Below are 19,403 nucleotides of genomic sequence, written 5' to 3'. Positions count from 1 at the left end.
TAACAGGTGGTTTCTATACTTGCAAGTTCTTCATCAGATCTTGAAGGCTGAAAGGTACTCAGCTTAAGTAACTCACTCACTTTCTAGCATTTCTAAACCCGAAGGTTTATGGCTGTAGCAACACAAGCTTTCCATCTGTCCCTATCCTGGGCAAAATCAATCCAATCTTTTCTATCCGGACTGATTTCCTTAGGTCCATCTCAACTTTTTCCCTCCACCTTCGTCTTGGTCTTGTTTCATAGATATTATGGAGGATAAAAGTTTATGAAGATAAATGTGTTTTGAGCTTAAGGCTATCCGGAAATGTGTAGTTATTGGAAAATATCCCAATCCTTTTTACTCGTTTCGACATGGTTAGAATGGGACATTCTGATCCACTTTTGTCAATATGAGGATGTTAGAATAATGAAATTTCTGTATCATGAAAGAACCTCCAGCACTTATAACCATAGGGTTGGTATCTTTGTAAGTGCCTTTGTTCTCAACGCAGCTCTGCTGATTTCTGATGGAGGAGTACAGAGCGACAGAGGTTCTTGGATACGTCAATGGCTGACAATTTATGCAATTATTTGCTGGTCATAACTAGAGAGAAATCATAAAATACGTGACAAGTTAACAGTGAACTGGACGTTCCAAGTGTTGAATGGAAAATCTTGCCTCCACTACATTATGCGAATATGAAGGATACGATTTTGAGATCTGATCAAAGAAGGGAAACGAACTTCTGAAAAATTAGTAGCAAAATATTTTCCCTATTTTTGTATCATCAGTTACAATGAAAATGTGTTTTTCTATCATTCATATTTTCAGAAATCAAATTGGGTTATATATATATCTTGTATTTCTCCTCAAAAATGTTATTTGAGGTAAATTTATAAATACAAAAAAAATAGTATTTTAGGGGATCAGTTTGTCTAAAGTTTTCTAACAAATATTTCGTAACTTTATCAAATATACAATACTAATGTATGGTTCGAAAATTATTAAGACGTTAAACTCGGAGTTATTCACATAAAGTATTATAGTGAGTTTTTCTACAAGACCACTATTTTTATTTTTCAAAAATAGATTTATTGTTATATTATGAAAGTTTACACTATTTGGAGCATTTTTGAAAATTCCTGAAGTTGACAGGTGCCACCGTTCCCGAGATATATCAGATCAAAAATATTCAATATGGCGGACTCTTTTCAAGATGGCGGCCATCAGCACACAGATGGCGATTGGTGGTATAACAATTGATTCTACCAAGTCTCATGCTTTCATCGAAAAGTCAATGATTCCGGACTTAACCGCCGGACCGTGATAAAGAGACACTTTTTAGGCGCTGTCCTCCATTTGGAGACACATTTTGTAACGCATCTTTCATTAACATATATAAAAACTGATATCGTTTTAAAGCTTATACATTAGGCTACAACTTTTATCCGAAATATTTTTTGTCATTTAATTTGTTCAAAAGTTACAAGCCAAAAACTTTAGAAAGTACTAGAAAAAATTCACTTTTTGAAGATTATTTTTTAAATTACGGCAAAACCACCAACATTATCGAAAAATTAAACAGAATCTTATTTGTAGCCCATCTAATGAGGATTAAGACTAAAAAAGATTACCAGCCTACGATCATTGGTTACGGAGATATAGGCCAATAACTGAGAGTCTGCGAAATTGATGTTTGGGGGAGGCTGGGGGGGGGGGGAAGCGCCGCAAGGAGGGGCGGGGACTTTTGGGATTTTGCACTACTAGTAGTGTTCTAGCAAATGACAAAAATTCATCTTTTACGGAATTGTTCCCAACATTGGCCTTTTTTGTCCTTCATTGACTGGCTAGATAGACAATCCACTTTTGATCACATTGCAACAATTTATTTGGTATTTTTTCTTCTGCTTAATATTCACATAAAGATTCACGTCATGGCATGTAGGAATTTATTGATAATGGTTACCGTGAATACTTGTTATTGTGTTTTTGTAGTGAAAGTGAGGGCAAAAGAGACATGGGACTGAAGGTAAAGAAGTCATTAACTCTTACTGAATGGGGACTGAATGCTTTCATAAGACGTTACTTAAATAGGAGTACACCCAACTTATTATATTATTATTCATGTTTCTGTATGTATGCAAATATTTCAGTATCAATTATTATTTATCTATTAAGACAAATTATGTGTATTATTGTTTAGATGCGGTCTCGATCTGCAGCCATCATGTTTACCCTTAAGAAAACAAGACTAATTACAATTTAAAGAAACTCAATTTAATATTGCAACCGATGAAGAAAATATAACATTGGTTCCATTAGCAAGGCTGTTGCTTCACAAATGATTTGCCAGTATTTATGTGACCAGTAACGTAGTTACTTTTCGACATGGACAACAACGTTTTTAATGTTAAGAAAATGTTTCCAAAAATAATTAACATCACCAATTATGGTTGCTATAAGGTTAATAAGTATGTACAGCAATCTTCAATTATTGGAGAGTGTTCTCTATGTAGATGCTTCTTGAGCATTCGTCATAGGGTTTTGTGTTACAATTGAATGGCCCGGGTGAAAACATTGTAAGTGACATTTTTTTTTTTGAGTTGCAAAGTAAAATGTGCCATCCTCTAATTTTCGAATGACATTGCCATGTCATACAATTTGCATTCGACTCAGTAAAGCCTTCTGAAATTGGTAAACACAACACGAAAACAATTTACAGTATAGCTTCTAATAACCTTCGGAAATGACGAAAATGTCACTTACCATGTTTTACACCAGAGCCCCTTAATTCATAATTTTTTTGTAATAACGAAAGTGGCTTGTGTTGTCTTGTTTAAAGGGCAATGGAAGCAATAATCCTTTAGTAATGAGAACAAAATATTCAGACAACTACGTATAATTCCTCATGTGTACGTGTAGTGCACATGTTCAGTTTATATACAGAAATAATTTCGTGATGAGGAGTCGAGTTGCATGCTATATATTCCACTGCGTCGCAGAGATATTTTATTCAGAAAGAAAATGCGCAATTTTACTGCATAATTCCACAATGATTCAGTACGATCTCCTACTAAGAGACGCCAAAGAGAGATTCAACTTTTATTTTCTTTCTTGAAAAGCCACGGTCTCACAATGGCAAATGGTCCAAGTGTCGCCGCTGATATAAACTCTTATGCAGTGCGACACCCTTGACTTGGGAGATCGATTTTCAAGCAATAGATAGTTCTTGGCGTCGGACACCAAACATGAAAAGAAGACGACGGAAATGGTTTATTTTGCTCTCCTCGTACTTTTGCAGACGTACAGAGACCGACATCCTTTTTCTCGTTTTGTGTTTGTACTCAAGTATAAGGCATATGAATTGCGATTTTATTTTTGTTCTGTTTCGTTGGCTAAGAGTTTTGGCTGATCGACTCACGATCTTGCAACCGAAGATTCCGTGTTCGAGTCGTGGGTGAGAGTTTGCTTTCATCTAATAACTCATCGTCGTCGCGATTAGCCTAAAGAGGATGACAAGCGACGTATAATAAGAAAAAAATACAAAGTTATTTTATGTAGAATAAAAATAATAAGTTTTGTGTTTACACAATTTACAGATATTTATTCTGTAGATAATATTACAAAACACGGAAATAATACATTTCACTTTCGAACAAAGCATCACATATCACATGTCTCTTACAAAAGTTCAATATATCATAAAAAATTATATACGATTAGCTTCTTACAACTTATGTGTTTCAGTCTTGAGTTGTAATTCCACAAATAAATGAAATGAATGTTTTGAACTAAAAGAAGTATAAAGGTTAATTAAAAACTTAATTAACATTAAAATAGGCGTAATTAATATAGTAATTTGTGGATAGTCTAGGAACACGCAGGAAAGCTAGAAGGGAGTACAATTTTATTTCTATATCTGCATCTGTGCTCGTATTTGGTTTTGATGAGGAAATGATTATTCATTACTTATGTACATACGTACTGGTCATCCTAAGGAGTGAATAATGTGTCCTAATGGACAGAAGGGGCTGAAATAAAAATATTCATTTATAAAATTATTTCGTTCACTTTGTAAATCACAGTAGTATTTCTTAAGCCAAAACAGGCTTTGTGAGCATATATTTAATGTAGACTAGGAGAGTTCAAGAATATTGAACCATTTGAACAAATATGATTAATCATTTTCAAAATTCAATCTTGAATCTCTGAACCAAGATATTCGCACAATGTTGACAAAATAAATGCAATCTGAACACATATAGTTCACATTCTTAGATATATTATTTCACTCTGTGCATATTAACAAGAAGACATACTTAAACACCTATAAGATAATGTACACAAAAGATCACAAAATTAATGTACTAAATACGTTGCACACAGAGCAATGAGGAAGAATCGCAAACTAAGCACTAATTCCTTATTAGCGATATACTGTTGTGCAATTTTTAGTTCAATATTACCTACACGGTAAATAAATTTAAATAAAATCATTGTATTAAAGTTTTCTCATCATACTAAAATTGAAAAAGTAATAAATAATTGAATATTTTATGTGTCATTAAACGCCTTATTAATTGGTATACTAGTGTACAACAATATATATATATAAAACAACAACTGAAATTGCCCTTAAAACTTTTCCCGATAGAACAGGAAGTGGGAAAGAACTAACTCATGAAAGTCATTAATAAAGAAAACGATTGTAAAGAGAAGAAAACGAAAGTTACATTTGAAATTAAATAGCTTACGATCAAGATTATGCCGCATCCTATGTTAAATTAGCTTCATACGCGTTTTATCTAATGTGTGTGGGTATAATAGCTTCAAAAAATACTTTATACTTATGTTAAGCAAGAAAAATATAAAACTTATTTTTTTCATCGTGTAAGCATTTATTGCTGTATTAGGTAATACTTTTATTTATTGTATGAACAGCTTTTATTGCTGATATGTTGGTCAGCAACGTTCGTGGTCTGCGATATTTCGAATAATGCCAACAACAGCTTCAATATATTTCGAATTATTTACAAAATATTCTTCGTAAAAATTTCGCACCTGAAGATTTGATTACACATGAATAGGGTCTAGGTATAAGGCTGCTCTTGAAATTATAATGAAACACACACTCGATACAAAAAAGTGTTCCTACGGTACAAATACACACAGATCTGAACATACACGAATACACATAGACGTAAGAATAATATTAGTACCTACTTCAGCTTTTTTCTATACATGAGTAATATCACCCTTGAAGTTTAGAATGCCATTGGTGTTACTTGTTAAGGCAATTGTTCTAACGATTTAGCTGCTCTGTCTCTAATGTACACTGAGAAAATAAAATATTACATTTACAATGTTCTATTAAATTGCATTGATATATCGGCACATAAGCTGATGGTCTTATCACATTGTTCTGTGGAATGTGTAAAAAGAACCAGAATATATGTAAATATCCCACGAAGTTAGGGAAATGTAGTTGGAAATCACGTTATTTTTTCCTCTCTCTATAATATATATGTACATACTGTTAGAGTTTGAAATAAATACGTACTGGATTGTGATTGAACCTTGAAGGCAAATAATATATTTTTAATCCCATTAGTTTATCACTGCTTTTGCATAACCATCACATGATAACAGGTACTCGTTGTTAGCATACGGCAACTCTATTTGGAAACAATTTTAATATCAATTAAGGAATAAAACTATTACTAATATATTACTATTTTTGATATATTATTTCTGAATAAACATGCTATTTGTGCATGTTAAATCCTGTCAAGCGTTTTTGACTAGACACTACCAAGAAGAGAGTGTACACGAATAGATAAATCACTGGTTGTTTCCACTATATAATCAACATATGCTTTTATCACTCGATTTGCTTGTACAGTAGAATATATATTCTCTTTTTAATTATCACAGGCAACAATTTTACAATTTGTGAGGTACAATATGAAGAAAACAAATAAATAAATGAGCTCAGAAACTCTGCATGTGCTGTATGAAAACAGATTTCCATTTCAGATACAAACTTCCAAATATTGTTCCAACTGCTCACGAAGTTGTGTTGTTAATGAGAGACTTAAATATTGTTGCCTGAGCATCCAGAACGTGCATTTCTGTAACACAAACGAGGCACAGTAAAATCACAAACCCTATATACTGCACAATGCAAAGAAATTCCCACAACTTGTTCAAAAATATAGAAAGAAGGAAAAGCTCAATAGAAAAATGGAAGTTACACAGTCTCCACAACCACGTCACGACCCACGTGACGTTGGACTTTATAGTTTGCTCTTGCAGTTCCATCTGGTCGTCTGCAATATTTTTTCTTTCCAACAAGTCTTGGTAAAGAGCAATGTATCTATTCCATGCAGTAGATATCAAGACCAACTGAATACCAAAGCATAGGAACTTCCTGATAACACGCTTGAACACTATCTTCTCTTTGTATATTATGTTAGCATCAGGATCTTTGGGGTCGGAAACCATAAGAAATAACACAAGGGACTGTGAAATTCCTCGTCTTGGCGGGTTCTGCTTCAGGAACACCAAACAACCAATGATGATGGCGATGCACCCGAGACCATCACACACTCCATCAACCACGAACCCGACACTTCCTATTTCAGACAAGTCGCCTTCAATGTTTTTACGTTTCCTTGCCACGGAGCCGTCCAGTGCATCAAAGAAGGTCCGGATTTCGAACAGGAGAACGCCAATCCTTCTGGTTACCAGGTCGGAGGATGCAACGCACTTTGCCGCTCCTATAGCGATGAACACGTGGAAAATACTAATCATGTTCGGAGTGATGAAGGTGATTTTATAGATGCCTAGCACATTGTTCACTTCATTAGCTGCTGGACCGAGTATGTAGTGGTTGGGATGATCCATCATCAATGATTTCACTCTCACGTGACACAATGGGGAGAATGCACAGTTCGTGTTTACAGATTTGTTGTAACGCTCTTGTTTTAGGTTGTACCTTTGAACTCTTAAATACATTAGCACGTCCATCACTATAAAATATGTTAACAAACATATGAGGAAACCAATAGCCAGTCTTCTTACGAGGGCTGGTCGCCCCATTATGTTTCCTTTACCAAGCTTCTCGTTAACCTGAAAATAAATAAATTAATAAAATGAATAACTGTGATATGAATAATAAACAGTACAATATAAAAATGGCATTAATTTTGTTTCAATAGTTTGTCTTTGACTACTACTGAGTCAAAATAGCTGAATAAAGTGATACACTTGGCTTACATTTAATACCTAAGGTGTCACCAGTAATGCAACATAGTTCCACGAATAATAAATTAATCTGGCACTAATAAATACACAATATCAAATTACTTATTCACTGCATTTTCGAAATTTTTACATAGTAATGGTTTCTCTGCTTCATATATTTGTATCCATTATTAACTCAATGAGACCTTTACTGTTTTTAATGCGTAGACACCTAATGCGAGATACACTTTACATTTCATCTGAAAGAGTCGACAAAACGGGAAACCTTGATTACAAGCGACGACTAAGTCAACATAAGCATATTTTGTAAAGCACTGCCCTTATATTGTATCCTTATGTAACGATTTTCGTAATGTCAGAAGGAAAGAGACTAGAAATATCACGAACAGGTAAAAACAGGAAAAATATAATAACGGAGAGATATACTAGAAAGTGAGTTAGTCGAGACGATTCAATTTCTACAGACCTTTTTCAAGGATTTTCTCGAATAAAGGAAAGTGGGTGGCAGAGTGCAATTGTGTTTGATGAAAATAACGAATATCTGACATGTATCGCATCATCGAAAACTTTCGAAGTTTAGATTCTCTTTGGATTAATAATAATGATATTAATGAAATGTTAATGATGGTTTGTAGAACCAGAAATGAAAAGGCACAGAGTTTAGTATAAAAGATAAATGTGGAATTACGAGCCACACGTTACAATCCAGGGTAAAGCATCAATGTTTTGCTTTCTTGTTCATCCTTAACCACCACCACTTTCACGATTGATCTTACGGTTGAAATACTAACTAGATAACAAATTAACAGAGTACGCGGAAGCAGCCACATGCACTAGTGTGGTTACATTCAAGATTCCCGTTTCCTTATTTCAGAGATAAGTCTTGCTTAGAGGCAGGAAGAGAAAACATGAAAGGAAAGGCTCTCAAAACCCTCACCAACGCCAGCATTTACGCAGAAGTCCCGGCGACCAATGGAAGGAAGTTTTTTTGTTGTTTTATTGGCAATTGAATCGATCGCAACTACCAGCACGTGGTTTACTGCAGAGTCGCACAAAGGCTGGCACCACCAAGGTCTCTCCTTTGATGTTGCGAGTGAAATAATGTGGATTTGAACTCTTGACATTTCCACGCTTCAACCGTTGGTGACAGTTGTCGCCTTGCCATGATGACGTTCACAAAAGCCATTTCTTGGACAAGACCATCTTGAATATGAGGTAGATGCCTGAAAGCACTCGAATGGAATTATGGAAGAACAAAGTATGAGTAGGCTTCTCGCTGAACCACTGTTTACTTTCATCACTATAACCTGGTTCCAAATGAGACAGAGAAGTTTTAACGATATTGGCTGTCACAATACGTAACCCATGTCAACTACAAGTCAGATGAGAACTCATTTTCCCACGAAAAGCCAAGTATGACACTCTATTTTTAAGCTCAACCAGAGTAAACCAGGTTGCAAGCACAGGACTGTTTCGTAGTTTGAACAATTCCAACATTTCTGTTCCACAGTTTCTCTTCTATACAGAGTGATATTTAAGTACATTTCTTCACTTGGAATAAACTGGAGGCACATAGTGGTTCGGATCTCATAAAGTGGACTTAAAACTCAGCTCAACAAACAAACTCACACTTTACAAAAGCTAGACTACATGGCACAAGAGACCTTGAGGTCAAGGGCCTAATAAGTATAGCTTTTCGATGGGTGATACACAGTGTGGTATTTAAGAACTTTCCAGTGGGGGGGGATTCTACTGACTGTCTAGGGACAGCATGAGATAATGACTTTATGCCATATAACATTCCCCCATTGATAAAATTTATCAAGCAGAGGGGGGACACAAGTACCCAAAGGGGGGAAATCACCCTCATCCGCCCCTACAAATACCACCCTGGTGATACATGAAGTCCACCTCACATTCTCGACATGCTTATACGTTGAGTTGAGTTGGCGTTTTAAGTCCACTTTATGCACAGTAAGGCTAATCGGGTCTGGACCTACAGTTTAAAGTGGGATCCGAACCACTATGTGCCTCCACCGGGAATCGAACCCGAGACCCCTTGATTACAAGGCGCTACTATTGCGCCATCGGGGAAGCGACATGTTTATACGTACAAGTTGTTCCGGCCAAAGAATGGACTTGAAAATTCTAATTTTATCTTTTCTGTCGAAAGACAAAGAGGGTCACATTCACCGCTGAACGAATCGGCTTTGTCCAGTTGCCGCGGTGACGCGCTGCACAATTTTTCGTTTCGAGTCGTTTTCGAAACAGGTGGCACCCTCAACAAGGCCAAGCACAGCGGTGCCTCATGGTTACAGCAAGCGACTAGGTCTCCGGTTCCCTGCCTCTTCCTGAAATGCCTAAATACGGAACTGCGTACGTGAGAAAGTGCTGCCAAAAACGAACACAGCGATAATGAAGATAGTAAACCTTACAGCAGATCAGGAAAATTTATAAAAAAACGTATGAAAAGAAGTCTTTGATGAGAAAACGTAAGTTTGAAATATGTGAACACGCCTTATCAAAGAATGTGACTAATTCATTGCAAATGTGCCTTGGGAATGTAAGGTTATTTCGGTATCATTTCATGTCGATAGAATTGATCCAACCTTAATTCATGCCACTACTTACCAAGAGCCCACGTGTGACGTTCGTGTTTACATGAAGCAACACACCTATAAATAAGTGCTTAATACCAATTTACCCGCATTAATTACCTTGATTGCTATAGTTTCCTTGATAAAATAGTGTCCCTGAATACATAGTAGGTACTTTGAACGTTGTGAGGGCATGTTCGTTTATCAATACAAAGTAAAATTACCTTATATTTTATCATCTTCGCTACCATTATTTTCTACTTGGTTACTTTTCACACTGTGGCAATGACAAAACAACTTTAAAGCTTTTTATGAATACTATTTATTAGAACTTTTGTTTCTTCAACGACCGAATTTTTTTACTATGCCTGACGTTTTCAAGAGCAAATAATACAGTGAGATGAGATGTAATTTAGAAAAATTAGAGGGAAAGTTTTATAACAAATGATTTACAATGCATTTTTTGAAAGCATACAGTAATTATTATTTTAAAAATTCAGCCACTGAGAAAACAAATGTTTTTCTTCTTATTAGGATATTATAAACAAATGTGGCTACACGGAATATTTGCATATATTTAACTAAAGCTTATTACTTGCTACTAAAAATAATGCTCTCGGCCTTTGTGCAGGCAATGCGATGTCGATGAACGAGTAGCTACCCATAAAAATATCGATCTCGGCACAGTACCACACTATATATTGCCAAAAAAAAAAAAAAATAATAAATCATGTCCATTGCTCATTTCTAGCTTCTTGTCGCAAGATAATTTTGTCTTGGAACGTGAACTTGGGTACTGTTAGAGCAAAAAATGTTTAGGTTAGGGGCGTACGCACTTGAGACCAGAAGCTTACAGTCTCAGTTTGCTGTTTACGATGTAAAACCTGGGGTCCTTTAAATTCCAAGTAATATGACAACCCGTAAGATGTATTCAGCCTCAGACACTTATTATTTGACTGTACCGGAAGTAATTCGGATATACAGGGAGTCCATAAAGTCCTGTAAAAAAATAAGAGACTATAACTTTTTAGTTGTTGCGTTTAACAATACACATTTTTTGGGTGAGAAGGGTGGAAGTTTCAAGTTTTGTTCTGGCCACACTGCTCAGTGACGCTTGCACTGGTAATCACGTGATCATGTGTCTTAATATGGCGTCCATCCAGGAAAAGGCACAGTGTGTTCTGTGGTTTGCAGAGTTAAAATCTTGTGTTTCAGTGCAGAGAAAGTTCCAGACAACATATGGGAAACCACCCCCAGCAAATTCAAGTATCAAGAGATGGTATGAAAAGTTCAAGGCAACGGGAAGTGTGTCAGATTTGCCACGCAGTGGAAGGCCAGGTTCGAGTGACGATGTGATTCACTCAGTGCAGGACAGCGTGCATCGGAGTTCAATGAAATCGCTGAAACGAAGATCACTGAAACTGGGAATACCGAAGTCAACATTACACAAGATCGTACGCAAGAAGGTGAAGGCCCGGCTCTACAAGTTCGGCAGTTTCTTAACGAACAATGTCAAGGTAGATGGATTGGTCGAAGAGGGCCCACACCTTGGCCTGCAAGATCACCAGACTTGACACCTTGCGATTATTGGTTGTGGGGACATGTAAAGACGGAGGTACATTCACAGAAACCAGCTAATCTGGATGACCTAAAATAAAAAATAAGAGATGTGATTCTGAATATCCCAGGAGAGCACCGTCAGCACGCAAGTCTCGGTTTCATAAAAAGACTGCAACAGTGTTTGGACGTGAATGGTGCACAATTGGAGGTTTGGCGATGAACCTAACAAGCAGGAAATAAACTTTGAACCTTGCTGCAAGTACACACAAAATATTTTGTTAATAAACTTAATAGTTTTCAAGTTATAGAGTTTTAGTTTTTTGCAGGACTTTATGGACTCCCTGTATAAGCATTGCAGAAATTCTTGGACCCAGGCATGTTGATTTATTTACCCAAAATCGTTATTCGTGTCATTATTAATACGTGTATCTAAATATATATTTTGTGAATATCAATACTTGGCCTTTGACTCTATCTACTACATCATTATCTCTTATCTAAAGCTATCTCTATATAGATATCTAAACACTCGAGTGAACCGGAAAAAAGCTGATTATTATCATTCGTAGTTAGTCATCTTCACCATTGACTTTCTGGTATAAATATACATAGGTCGTTTAATATATAAGTTGTTGTAAAATTCGTTGTAAAAATACTGGATAAATGGTATGCACATGCATATCTAGCACAATTTATCCCCCTACAAGTAACAGTCCTCAACACTGGAGGAAATTATGTGGAAAAGTATGATGAATGTACCTATCGGGACAGCCGATTTGTTTATATATAATTTTATGTGTGCATATTACGAAACAAAAAATACAGCATGACTTGTATATTGAACGACCCTGTATGTACAACGAAGCCGGCTGTAAGCAGGATTTCTATGTCAAGGAAAGTGATAAAAAACGATATTTCCAGAGCAAAAAAATAATGAATTAATTTTCTGGGCTGTAATGTAGTAAATGAAAATATCAAAAAGTGGTCCTCTAGAAACATAATTTATTAGCTCTAAGGTTAAATTTGATAAATGTCTGTCAACTGGTTCTCGAGATAATACTGGCCAAAGTTACCCGTAAGCTTGCATAGGCTTACCGAGGAAAAGAGTCAAACCTTTGCTAGTGTATAAGATCACCTTTTTGACAGCGCACAAAATGACGCCTAACACGAGGACAATGAACAGACGCCAGGAAAACATTCGGAAAAAGAGCGCTATTGTGGATAACTTGGGAGTTATCACTTAGATAACCCAAGTAACAATCACCAAAAAACTGATTTAATGTTTGTCAGGGCAAAAATGAATTGAAAAAACCGTTAGATAAAGAAGAAGTCCATTGTGTTGCCAAAATAGCGAGGGCTTTTCTTGGGTAAATGTCAATGTTGTTTCCGAAATTCGGTGTGGGACTGTATTAATTTATGTTCAACTTCAAACCCAATGGTTAAGATACTGTCCTATTTCCCAACAAGTATGGTGCCCGTGTGCTTGCACAAAATATCAATCGAAATATGATAATGTGAGTTTTCTTTTAAAGCTAAAATGTGAGTTTCAACATGACATGGTCAACACTTAAAACGGAATAATAATCAAAAGAATAATATGGATTTTTCAACGAGATAGCATCCTACAAAGACATGTTACATAACTTTCCGCATATCAGGGTGATATCGCCTCGGTACTTAACCTTGTTCTTCCAGTATGCGATATTTCCTCTCACAACAATCCGAACTGTTTCTTCTAATTGTAAATGTTTCTTCTACTACGAGAAGGAAGCCTCCAACCTTAGTTCTTGGTTCGTACAGTGGAATGCACAAATATTGCTCGCAAATTGCCCACGGTTATTTTCATTAGATTTTCTCTTGCATTCTAAGCAAGGTTTCAGTTTCAGATTAAGTTTCAGTTCTGAGTACTCAACTTTCGTGAATACCTTCCTTCGATAGGCAAATTCTGCACCACGATTTGTAGTGTAAAATGATTTTATTAGTTACTTCAGTAATAATTAGGGTGACCATACGTCCCGAATTGATCGGGACAACCCCGTTTCAGGTCTCCCAGTCGTCCCGTCGATATTATTAAAAAAAACACTATTTGCCCCGTTTTATGAAAGTATAGAAGTTATCTTGAAAACCAAGTCTAAATTTGAGACACATTTAATGCTAAAAAAAATATATTGTATTGCTTTGTGTGTTCTGTCATTTGTAAAACAGTGAATAAGTATGGCCAAGAAGCGTACATGCAGTTTCAATACGGAATTGCAAAGAGAATTTAAAGTTTCTGCGTCTTGACACAAAAACTCAAAATACAAATCTCGCGTTGTGTGTCTGTCTGATATCTGGGATAAAGTTTTCGTGGAGATTTATAAACCTTTGGTGAAGAATAAAGCTGCTCTCAAGAAGATTGGTTCTTCTGATAAATACTTCTTGCACTCCTCAATTTCAGCGTAGGATTAACATCAAAGGTTGATCAGAAGGGACCAGAAACACTGTGTAAGTCATACCGAAATTATAATAATTAATACCTTTTGACAACGGGAGACCATATTTCAAATATAATAATAATAATGAAACGTTAATTATAACAATAATTTTATAATTAGACCTAACCAATTTTTCAGGAAAATGGGGGGGGGGGGTGTAAACTGATCTCCTTGAGATGTCCCGTTTTTTGGGTCAAAATATTATGGTCACCCTAGTAATAGTCAATATTTTTATTGTTATTATTATCTTAATGTCAGAATGATCGGATTTAAAAGTTACTGATTTATAAATATTATGAAAACATCCCTTAGATAATTATGATAAACATGATTTGCACACATAAAAATGAATCATGCATAGTTTGATATGTTTATTTGTATTGTGTAAAACATGGTGATTTTTAAATTGAATTCGTACATTTACTGTCACATTTGCTTCATATAAAGAAACATTTTCACACACACGCATATGCACACACAAAGAGAGAGAGAGAGAGAGAGAGAGAGAGAGAGAGAGAGAGAGAGAGAGAAAGAGAAGGGGGAGAGTAGAATTGGAATTACACGAGAAAGGTCTCTCTAGAAGCAGTGGCGGAGATTAGGAGGGGCCGAGTGGGGGCAGTTGCCCCGCCCACTTTTTGCCACCTTTTCTCTCACACTATGCTAAACCTTATGCACCAAAGGAAAGTAAACTGTTCTTGCTCCCACCCCCAGTTTTGGAACCCAATCGCAGCCACTGTCTAGAAGGGGGTATAAAAGGTTTAAAAATGTAAACTGCTGTTAACCTTTATTAAGAGCGGCATGAGATTAAATTGAGTTCGAATAATGTTGGAATTGCTGGCAACAGATCACAGTTTTATTTCAATCTTCACTGGCACCGCAGCCGATTCTAAATATTAAAAATTATTATTCAGACTCCTTGTAACTTTAAGTAATATCTCCAAACACATATCTTTAAAGTTTAGCAAATACATACAACTAATGCAACAGATACCTGCGAAGTATTGATGTTTCATCAACATCTTTACCATTCCTCTGTTTGATATGGAAGGTGCAGAGTCTTTAAAACCGTCACCTGATACTCCCTCCCACTTCTCTGCGATAACAGGAATGACATAAAGTATGTTGTTTATTACTTATTATCTACAGAGCACGGCAAGAAGGATGACGCCATCATATTGTGGTTAGGCTAATAACGCTAATTTGTTTCCGGCTTTAAATGTTGAGGCTAAGCAGTAAGTCAGGAAAAAAATGGTATATTTACTTTTAAAAATTACCCATCAGAAATAAGTATTTTGACCAGCGAAGTAGGAATCTTATAGGTGTTCATACCCACACACACAATGTTTATAAAAATTAAAAACTGTTCGTGAAATAATAAAGTTTCCTATCTTTAACTACTCGATCAATGCCAACATGCTGGCGGTAGTTACAAACCTATGTACATAGCTCAAAATTTTACAATGAATCTGATATTTGTTGTGTTTTTGATAATAGAATCGCTAATAATATAACTTGATTAAAGACATTTTCCAAACTTGTTTTTTTGCATGCATACACACATTTGCTTTCTCCTGCCGACAACCTTCTAAACGAATTAAATCGCATATTGTGAGTGTGTTACAATGTTAAAATCACCATCTTGAAAAATTAACTTTTGGATTACCAACCGACACATATACTGGTAACATATAATATATTTAAGTTAAAACTTTCTCAGGAAATTTCTGTATAAGCCTCTGTGCTGAGTCATTCAAGAAAATAACCACGCTATTTCATTTTTACCTTATCTCACATGTGCTTTGATTACAGTCAGGGGATAGATAACGCTAAAATCGAAAGAACAATAAATCAATTGCATAGGTTGGGAAATTCCCGTTATAAACAAGGCAGTATGACTGTACATATAGTAGAATCATAATGACTCAAACTGTTATCGCTTTCTATTTGCTATTTCACCTGTGACTCTGACAAATGCCATGCGAGAGACATCATCAAGGTTGAATTAAACACTTCCTAAAAGTGGAAATGGGGTTTTCTGCTATTGGTAATTTTTAAAAAAAGGAAAGGCTGATGCTTTATAGCGGAAACACATTACATTTATAGTGAAAAAGGTTGAAACGGAAATGGGTGACGTCACTTTCAGGAAGAGAAGTGGTCAAAGTTAGTGCTAGCTAAACAGTGTTGGATGCAGTTTGTGTTTCCGTTGGCAAAGAAGGAAGCTTTTAACCCCCACCCGTTCTCTGTAAAGAAATATTTCAAATTTTCGCCCAGCACTGTTTTTTTTTCACTGCAGTATTACGATGATTCAAATGTGCAAAACCCTTGAGAATAATAAACATGAACAAGAATAAAATTTATTCATCACATCACACCCGCAAAACCAGTTAGAAATGCCATGGCATTTTTTCAACAATTTCTCTTAAGACAGTTTTCAGCACCGCTTTATAGTTCAACACATGTCGACATTGCGAGATTAGGGCATTATCAACCATTGTCAATCACTTGTCTATTCTCTATATATGAAAGCAAAGAAAAGCCCATGTACAAATAACCAGGTATACATTCGCTTGGTATGTTTGAAAGAAGTCTCATAGTAAAGTATCCTTGGGCTTCAGATACGTCGTATTATACCGAAGTCTCGGACACTAAGACTTGTTTCGTCACGACTTTACAGAGTTTTGTCTCGTTTTCGATGTCGTCTCGACAAGTTTCGTAGGGGTTGGTTTTGGTCCCACTTCCACAGCTACCAGACGACGTAATTGTATTGTCGAAAATGGATATTGCTGGCTGAATGTATTGATCAGTACGCCTTGCACGTTAATTGGGATGATACAAGATAGGTATGGAATCACACGTGTGAAAAAGTTTGTGCAAGTCCACCTGATTCTCAGATACTCCGTTAGTGACCGGGCTTACAATGAAAACAGAGCCAGCGTAGTGGCCGAGCGCCTTTAGTGGTCGACTCTCCATTTCGCCACCGACGTTCCCGGGTTCAAATCCCTGCCTGGGCTTAGGTGTTCTTTGTCAATATCCTTTCATCAATTTCATGCAATCATCACTCATTCTCATCGTTCCGATTAATCGAAAGTGACAGAAAAGTGACGCTAAAATACAAATCAAAATGGGATCTAAACAAATAGAACCACTGAGAATCGAACTTGAGACATCTTGATCCCAATGCGACTGATCCACTAATACACAAAAGCTGAACAGCAGTGGGCACTAATGTTTATAGCATTGTGATCACGTAACGTTTCATAATGTCTGTTTATACAGTTATATTTCAGCAGAGAAAACATCAAATTACATAAGCTTGACTTTACATTTCGGTCGTTTCACTCTTTTTTGGTCTATGAAACGAAATATTTTTCTTTTCCTTAGAATTCACTTAACGATATCCATATCCCCTTAACAAAAACAGTATCAGAACTGCAATAAATATGATCAAGACATTCAAATTAAACGCTGCGAACAAACAGGACGTATGGGAATACCATACCATGCTTCGGAAAGCGGAAATAGTTTTTAGACTTAAAAGGCTGTCATTTGTAGTAGGAAATTGATGAAACAAGTCATGTGACGTAATTCACATGCCTCCCGTTGCAACGTCACAACTAAGGGGGAAGAGGAAGCGGAAGTATAAATAAATTCGGAACCTGTTCATATGACTTTGGATTTGCATAATTGTTGAGTCATTTCCAACGCTTAGAACTAATTTTAGACATACTTTCATAAATTTTGTCTCCAATTACAGAAATTATGATTGGAACGAAACCCATTTAGGATGTATTCCATATGTTAAAAATTAGAAACACTCATTCCCTCCACTCACATCTTGAATTCGAATCCAGGATGCCTGGGTTCATATGTTGTTAGGAGTCCGACATTGGGACAGTACAGATATGAGATAAATCACGGTTATGTAACTCGGAACAAGACGGTGATCTGGACTAGGGATGGCCAGATCCGGATCCTAGCGGATCCGAAATCCGGATCCGGTTGGTTCCGGATCCTAAGGATCCGGATCCTAAAATTTTTCGGATCCGGATCCGTGGATCCGGAATTTTCAGATCCGGATCCGGTACTTTCGGATCCGGATCCAGAACTTTCGGATCCGGATCCAGAATTTTCGGATCCGGATCCGGTACTTTCGGATCCGGATCCGGTACTTTTGGATCCGGATCCGGTACTTTTGGATCCGGATCCGTTTTGCCATCCCACATGCGCTTCTTTGGAAAGTAAGAATGTGCTTATAAAACATATTGTTACCTGCTAATATACGTATATATATAATATACATACACACACATATATATATATATAGTGTGTGTGCGCGCGTGCGCGATTTGTAATTAATTAATACACTTTTAAGGGAGCTCTAAGTCTCCCCCTCCGATTTCCATGAAACTTGCAGGGCCCAAATGAAGAAATACGTGTTTTTTTGTTTCGGCAAAAAATTTGTTCTAGGGGGCAACCACCTCTCAAATGTCAAGATGAGGACAAATTGAAGTGGGGATGTGACCCCTGTGTTCCCCTCCGATTTCCATGAAACGTGGCAGGTGTATAGTAGGGATGGCCAGATCCGAATCCTAGCGGATCCGAAATCCAGATCCAGAAGTTTTTTATTTTAATTTGTAGAACTGTAACTGTAGAACAATTGTATAATTTTTGTATAACATTTCTATCTTGTTATATGTGTTAAAGGTTTCATCCTGGAATGGAATGTCTCACATTTATGTGTGTTTTCATTCCCCCCCCCCTCAAATGTCAAGATGAGGAGAAATTGAAGTGGGGATCTGACCCCGAAACCACGTAAATATGGCATAGGAAGAAACAGGGGGGATAGGGCCTCTCTATACACCTGTCAAATTTCATGAGAATCGGAGGGGGACACAGGGGTCAGATCCTTACTTCAATTTGTCCTCATCTTGACATTTGAGGGGATTTTGCCCCCTAAAACAGTTTTTAGCTGAAACAAAAAAACACGTAATTCTTCCTTTGGGCCCCTCTATACACCTGCCACGTTTCATGGAAATCGGAGGGGAACGCAGGGGTCAGATCCCCACTTCAATTTGTCCTCATCTTGACATTTGAGAGGAGGTTGCCACCTAGAACAAATTTTTTGCGGAAACAAAAAAACACGTATTTCTTCATTTGGGCCCGTTTATACACACACCTGCCAAGTATCATGGAAATCGGAGGGGAACACAGGGGTCAGATCCCCACTTCAATTTGTCCTCATCTTGACATTTGAGAGGAGGTTGCCACTTAGAACAAATTTTTTGCGGAAACAAAAAAACACGTATTTCTTCATTTGGGCCCGTTTATACACACACCTGCCAAATGTCATGGAAATCGGAGGGGGACACAGGTGTCAGATCCCCACTTCAATTTGTAGTTATCTTGACAATTGAGTGGGTTTCGCCCTGTAAAACCGTTTTTGAGCTGAAACAAAGAAAAAACACGTATTTCTTCTATTGGGCCCCACTATACACCTGCCAAGTTTCATGGAAATCGGAGGGACACA

General features: G+C 36.7%; 1 protein-coding gene across 4 annotated transcripts in view; it reads right to left on the bottom strand.

Annotated features, from left to right (window-relative positions):
* Positions 1-3,602: 3,602 nt before the first annotated feature.
* Cpes (Ceramide phosphoethanolamine synthase) overlaps positions 3,603-19,403 on the bottom strand; it is a 116,080-nt gene continuing 100,279 nt past the window's right edge. For all 4 annotated transcript variants that reach the window (XM_083111427.1, XM_083111425.1, XM_083111428.1 and 1 more), the window contains exon 4: positions 3,603-7,110. In XM_083111427.1, coding sequence (XP_082967553.1) covers positions 6,046-7,110 — 1,065 coding nt within the window. In that variant the 3' untranslated portion in view covers positions 3,603-6,045. The remainder of the gene's footprint in view (positions 7,111-19,403) is intronic.

Source organism: Lepisma saccharinum, chromosome 25 (assembly GCF_977018435.1).
Source record: "Lepisma saccharinum chromosome 25, izLepSacc3.1, whole genome shotgun sequence".
NCBI lineage: Eukaryota > Metazoa > Arthropoda > Insecta > Zygentoma > Lepismatidae > Lepisma > Lepisma saccharinum.
Note: the sequence above shows the minus strand (reverse complement) of the source record. Positions and strands in the feature narration are given on the sequence as shown.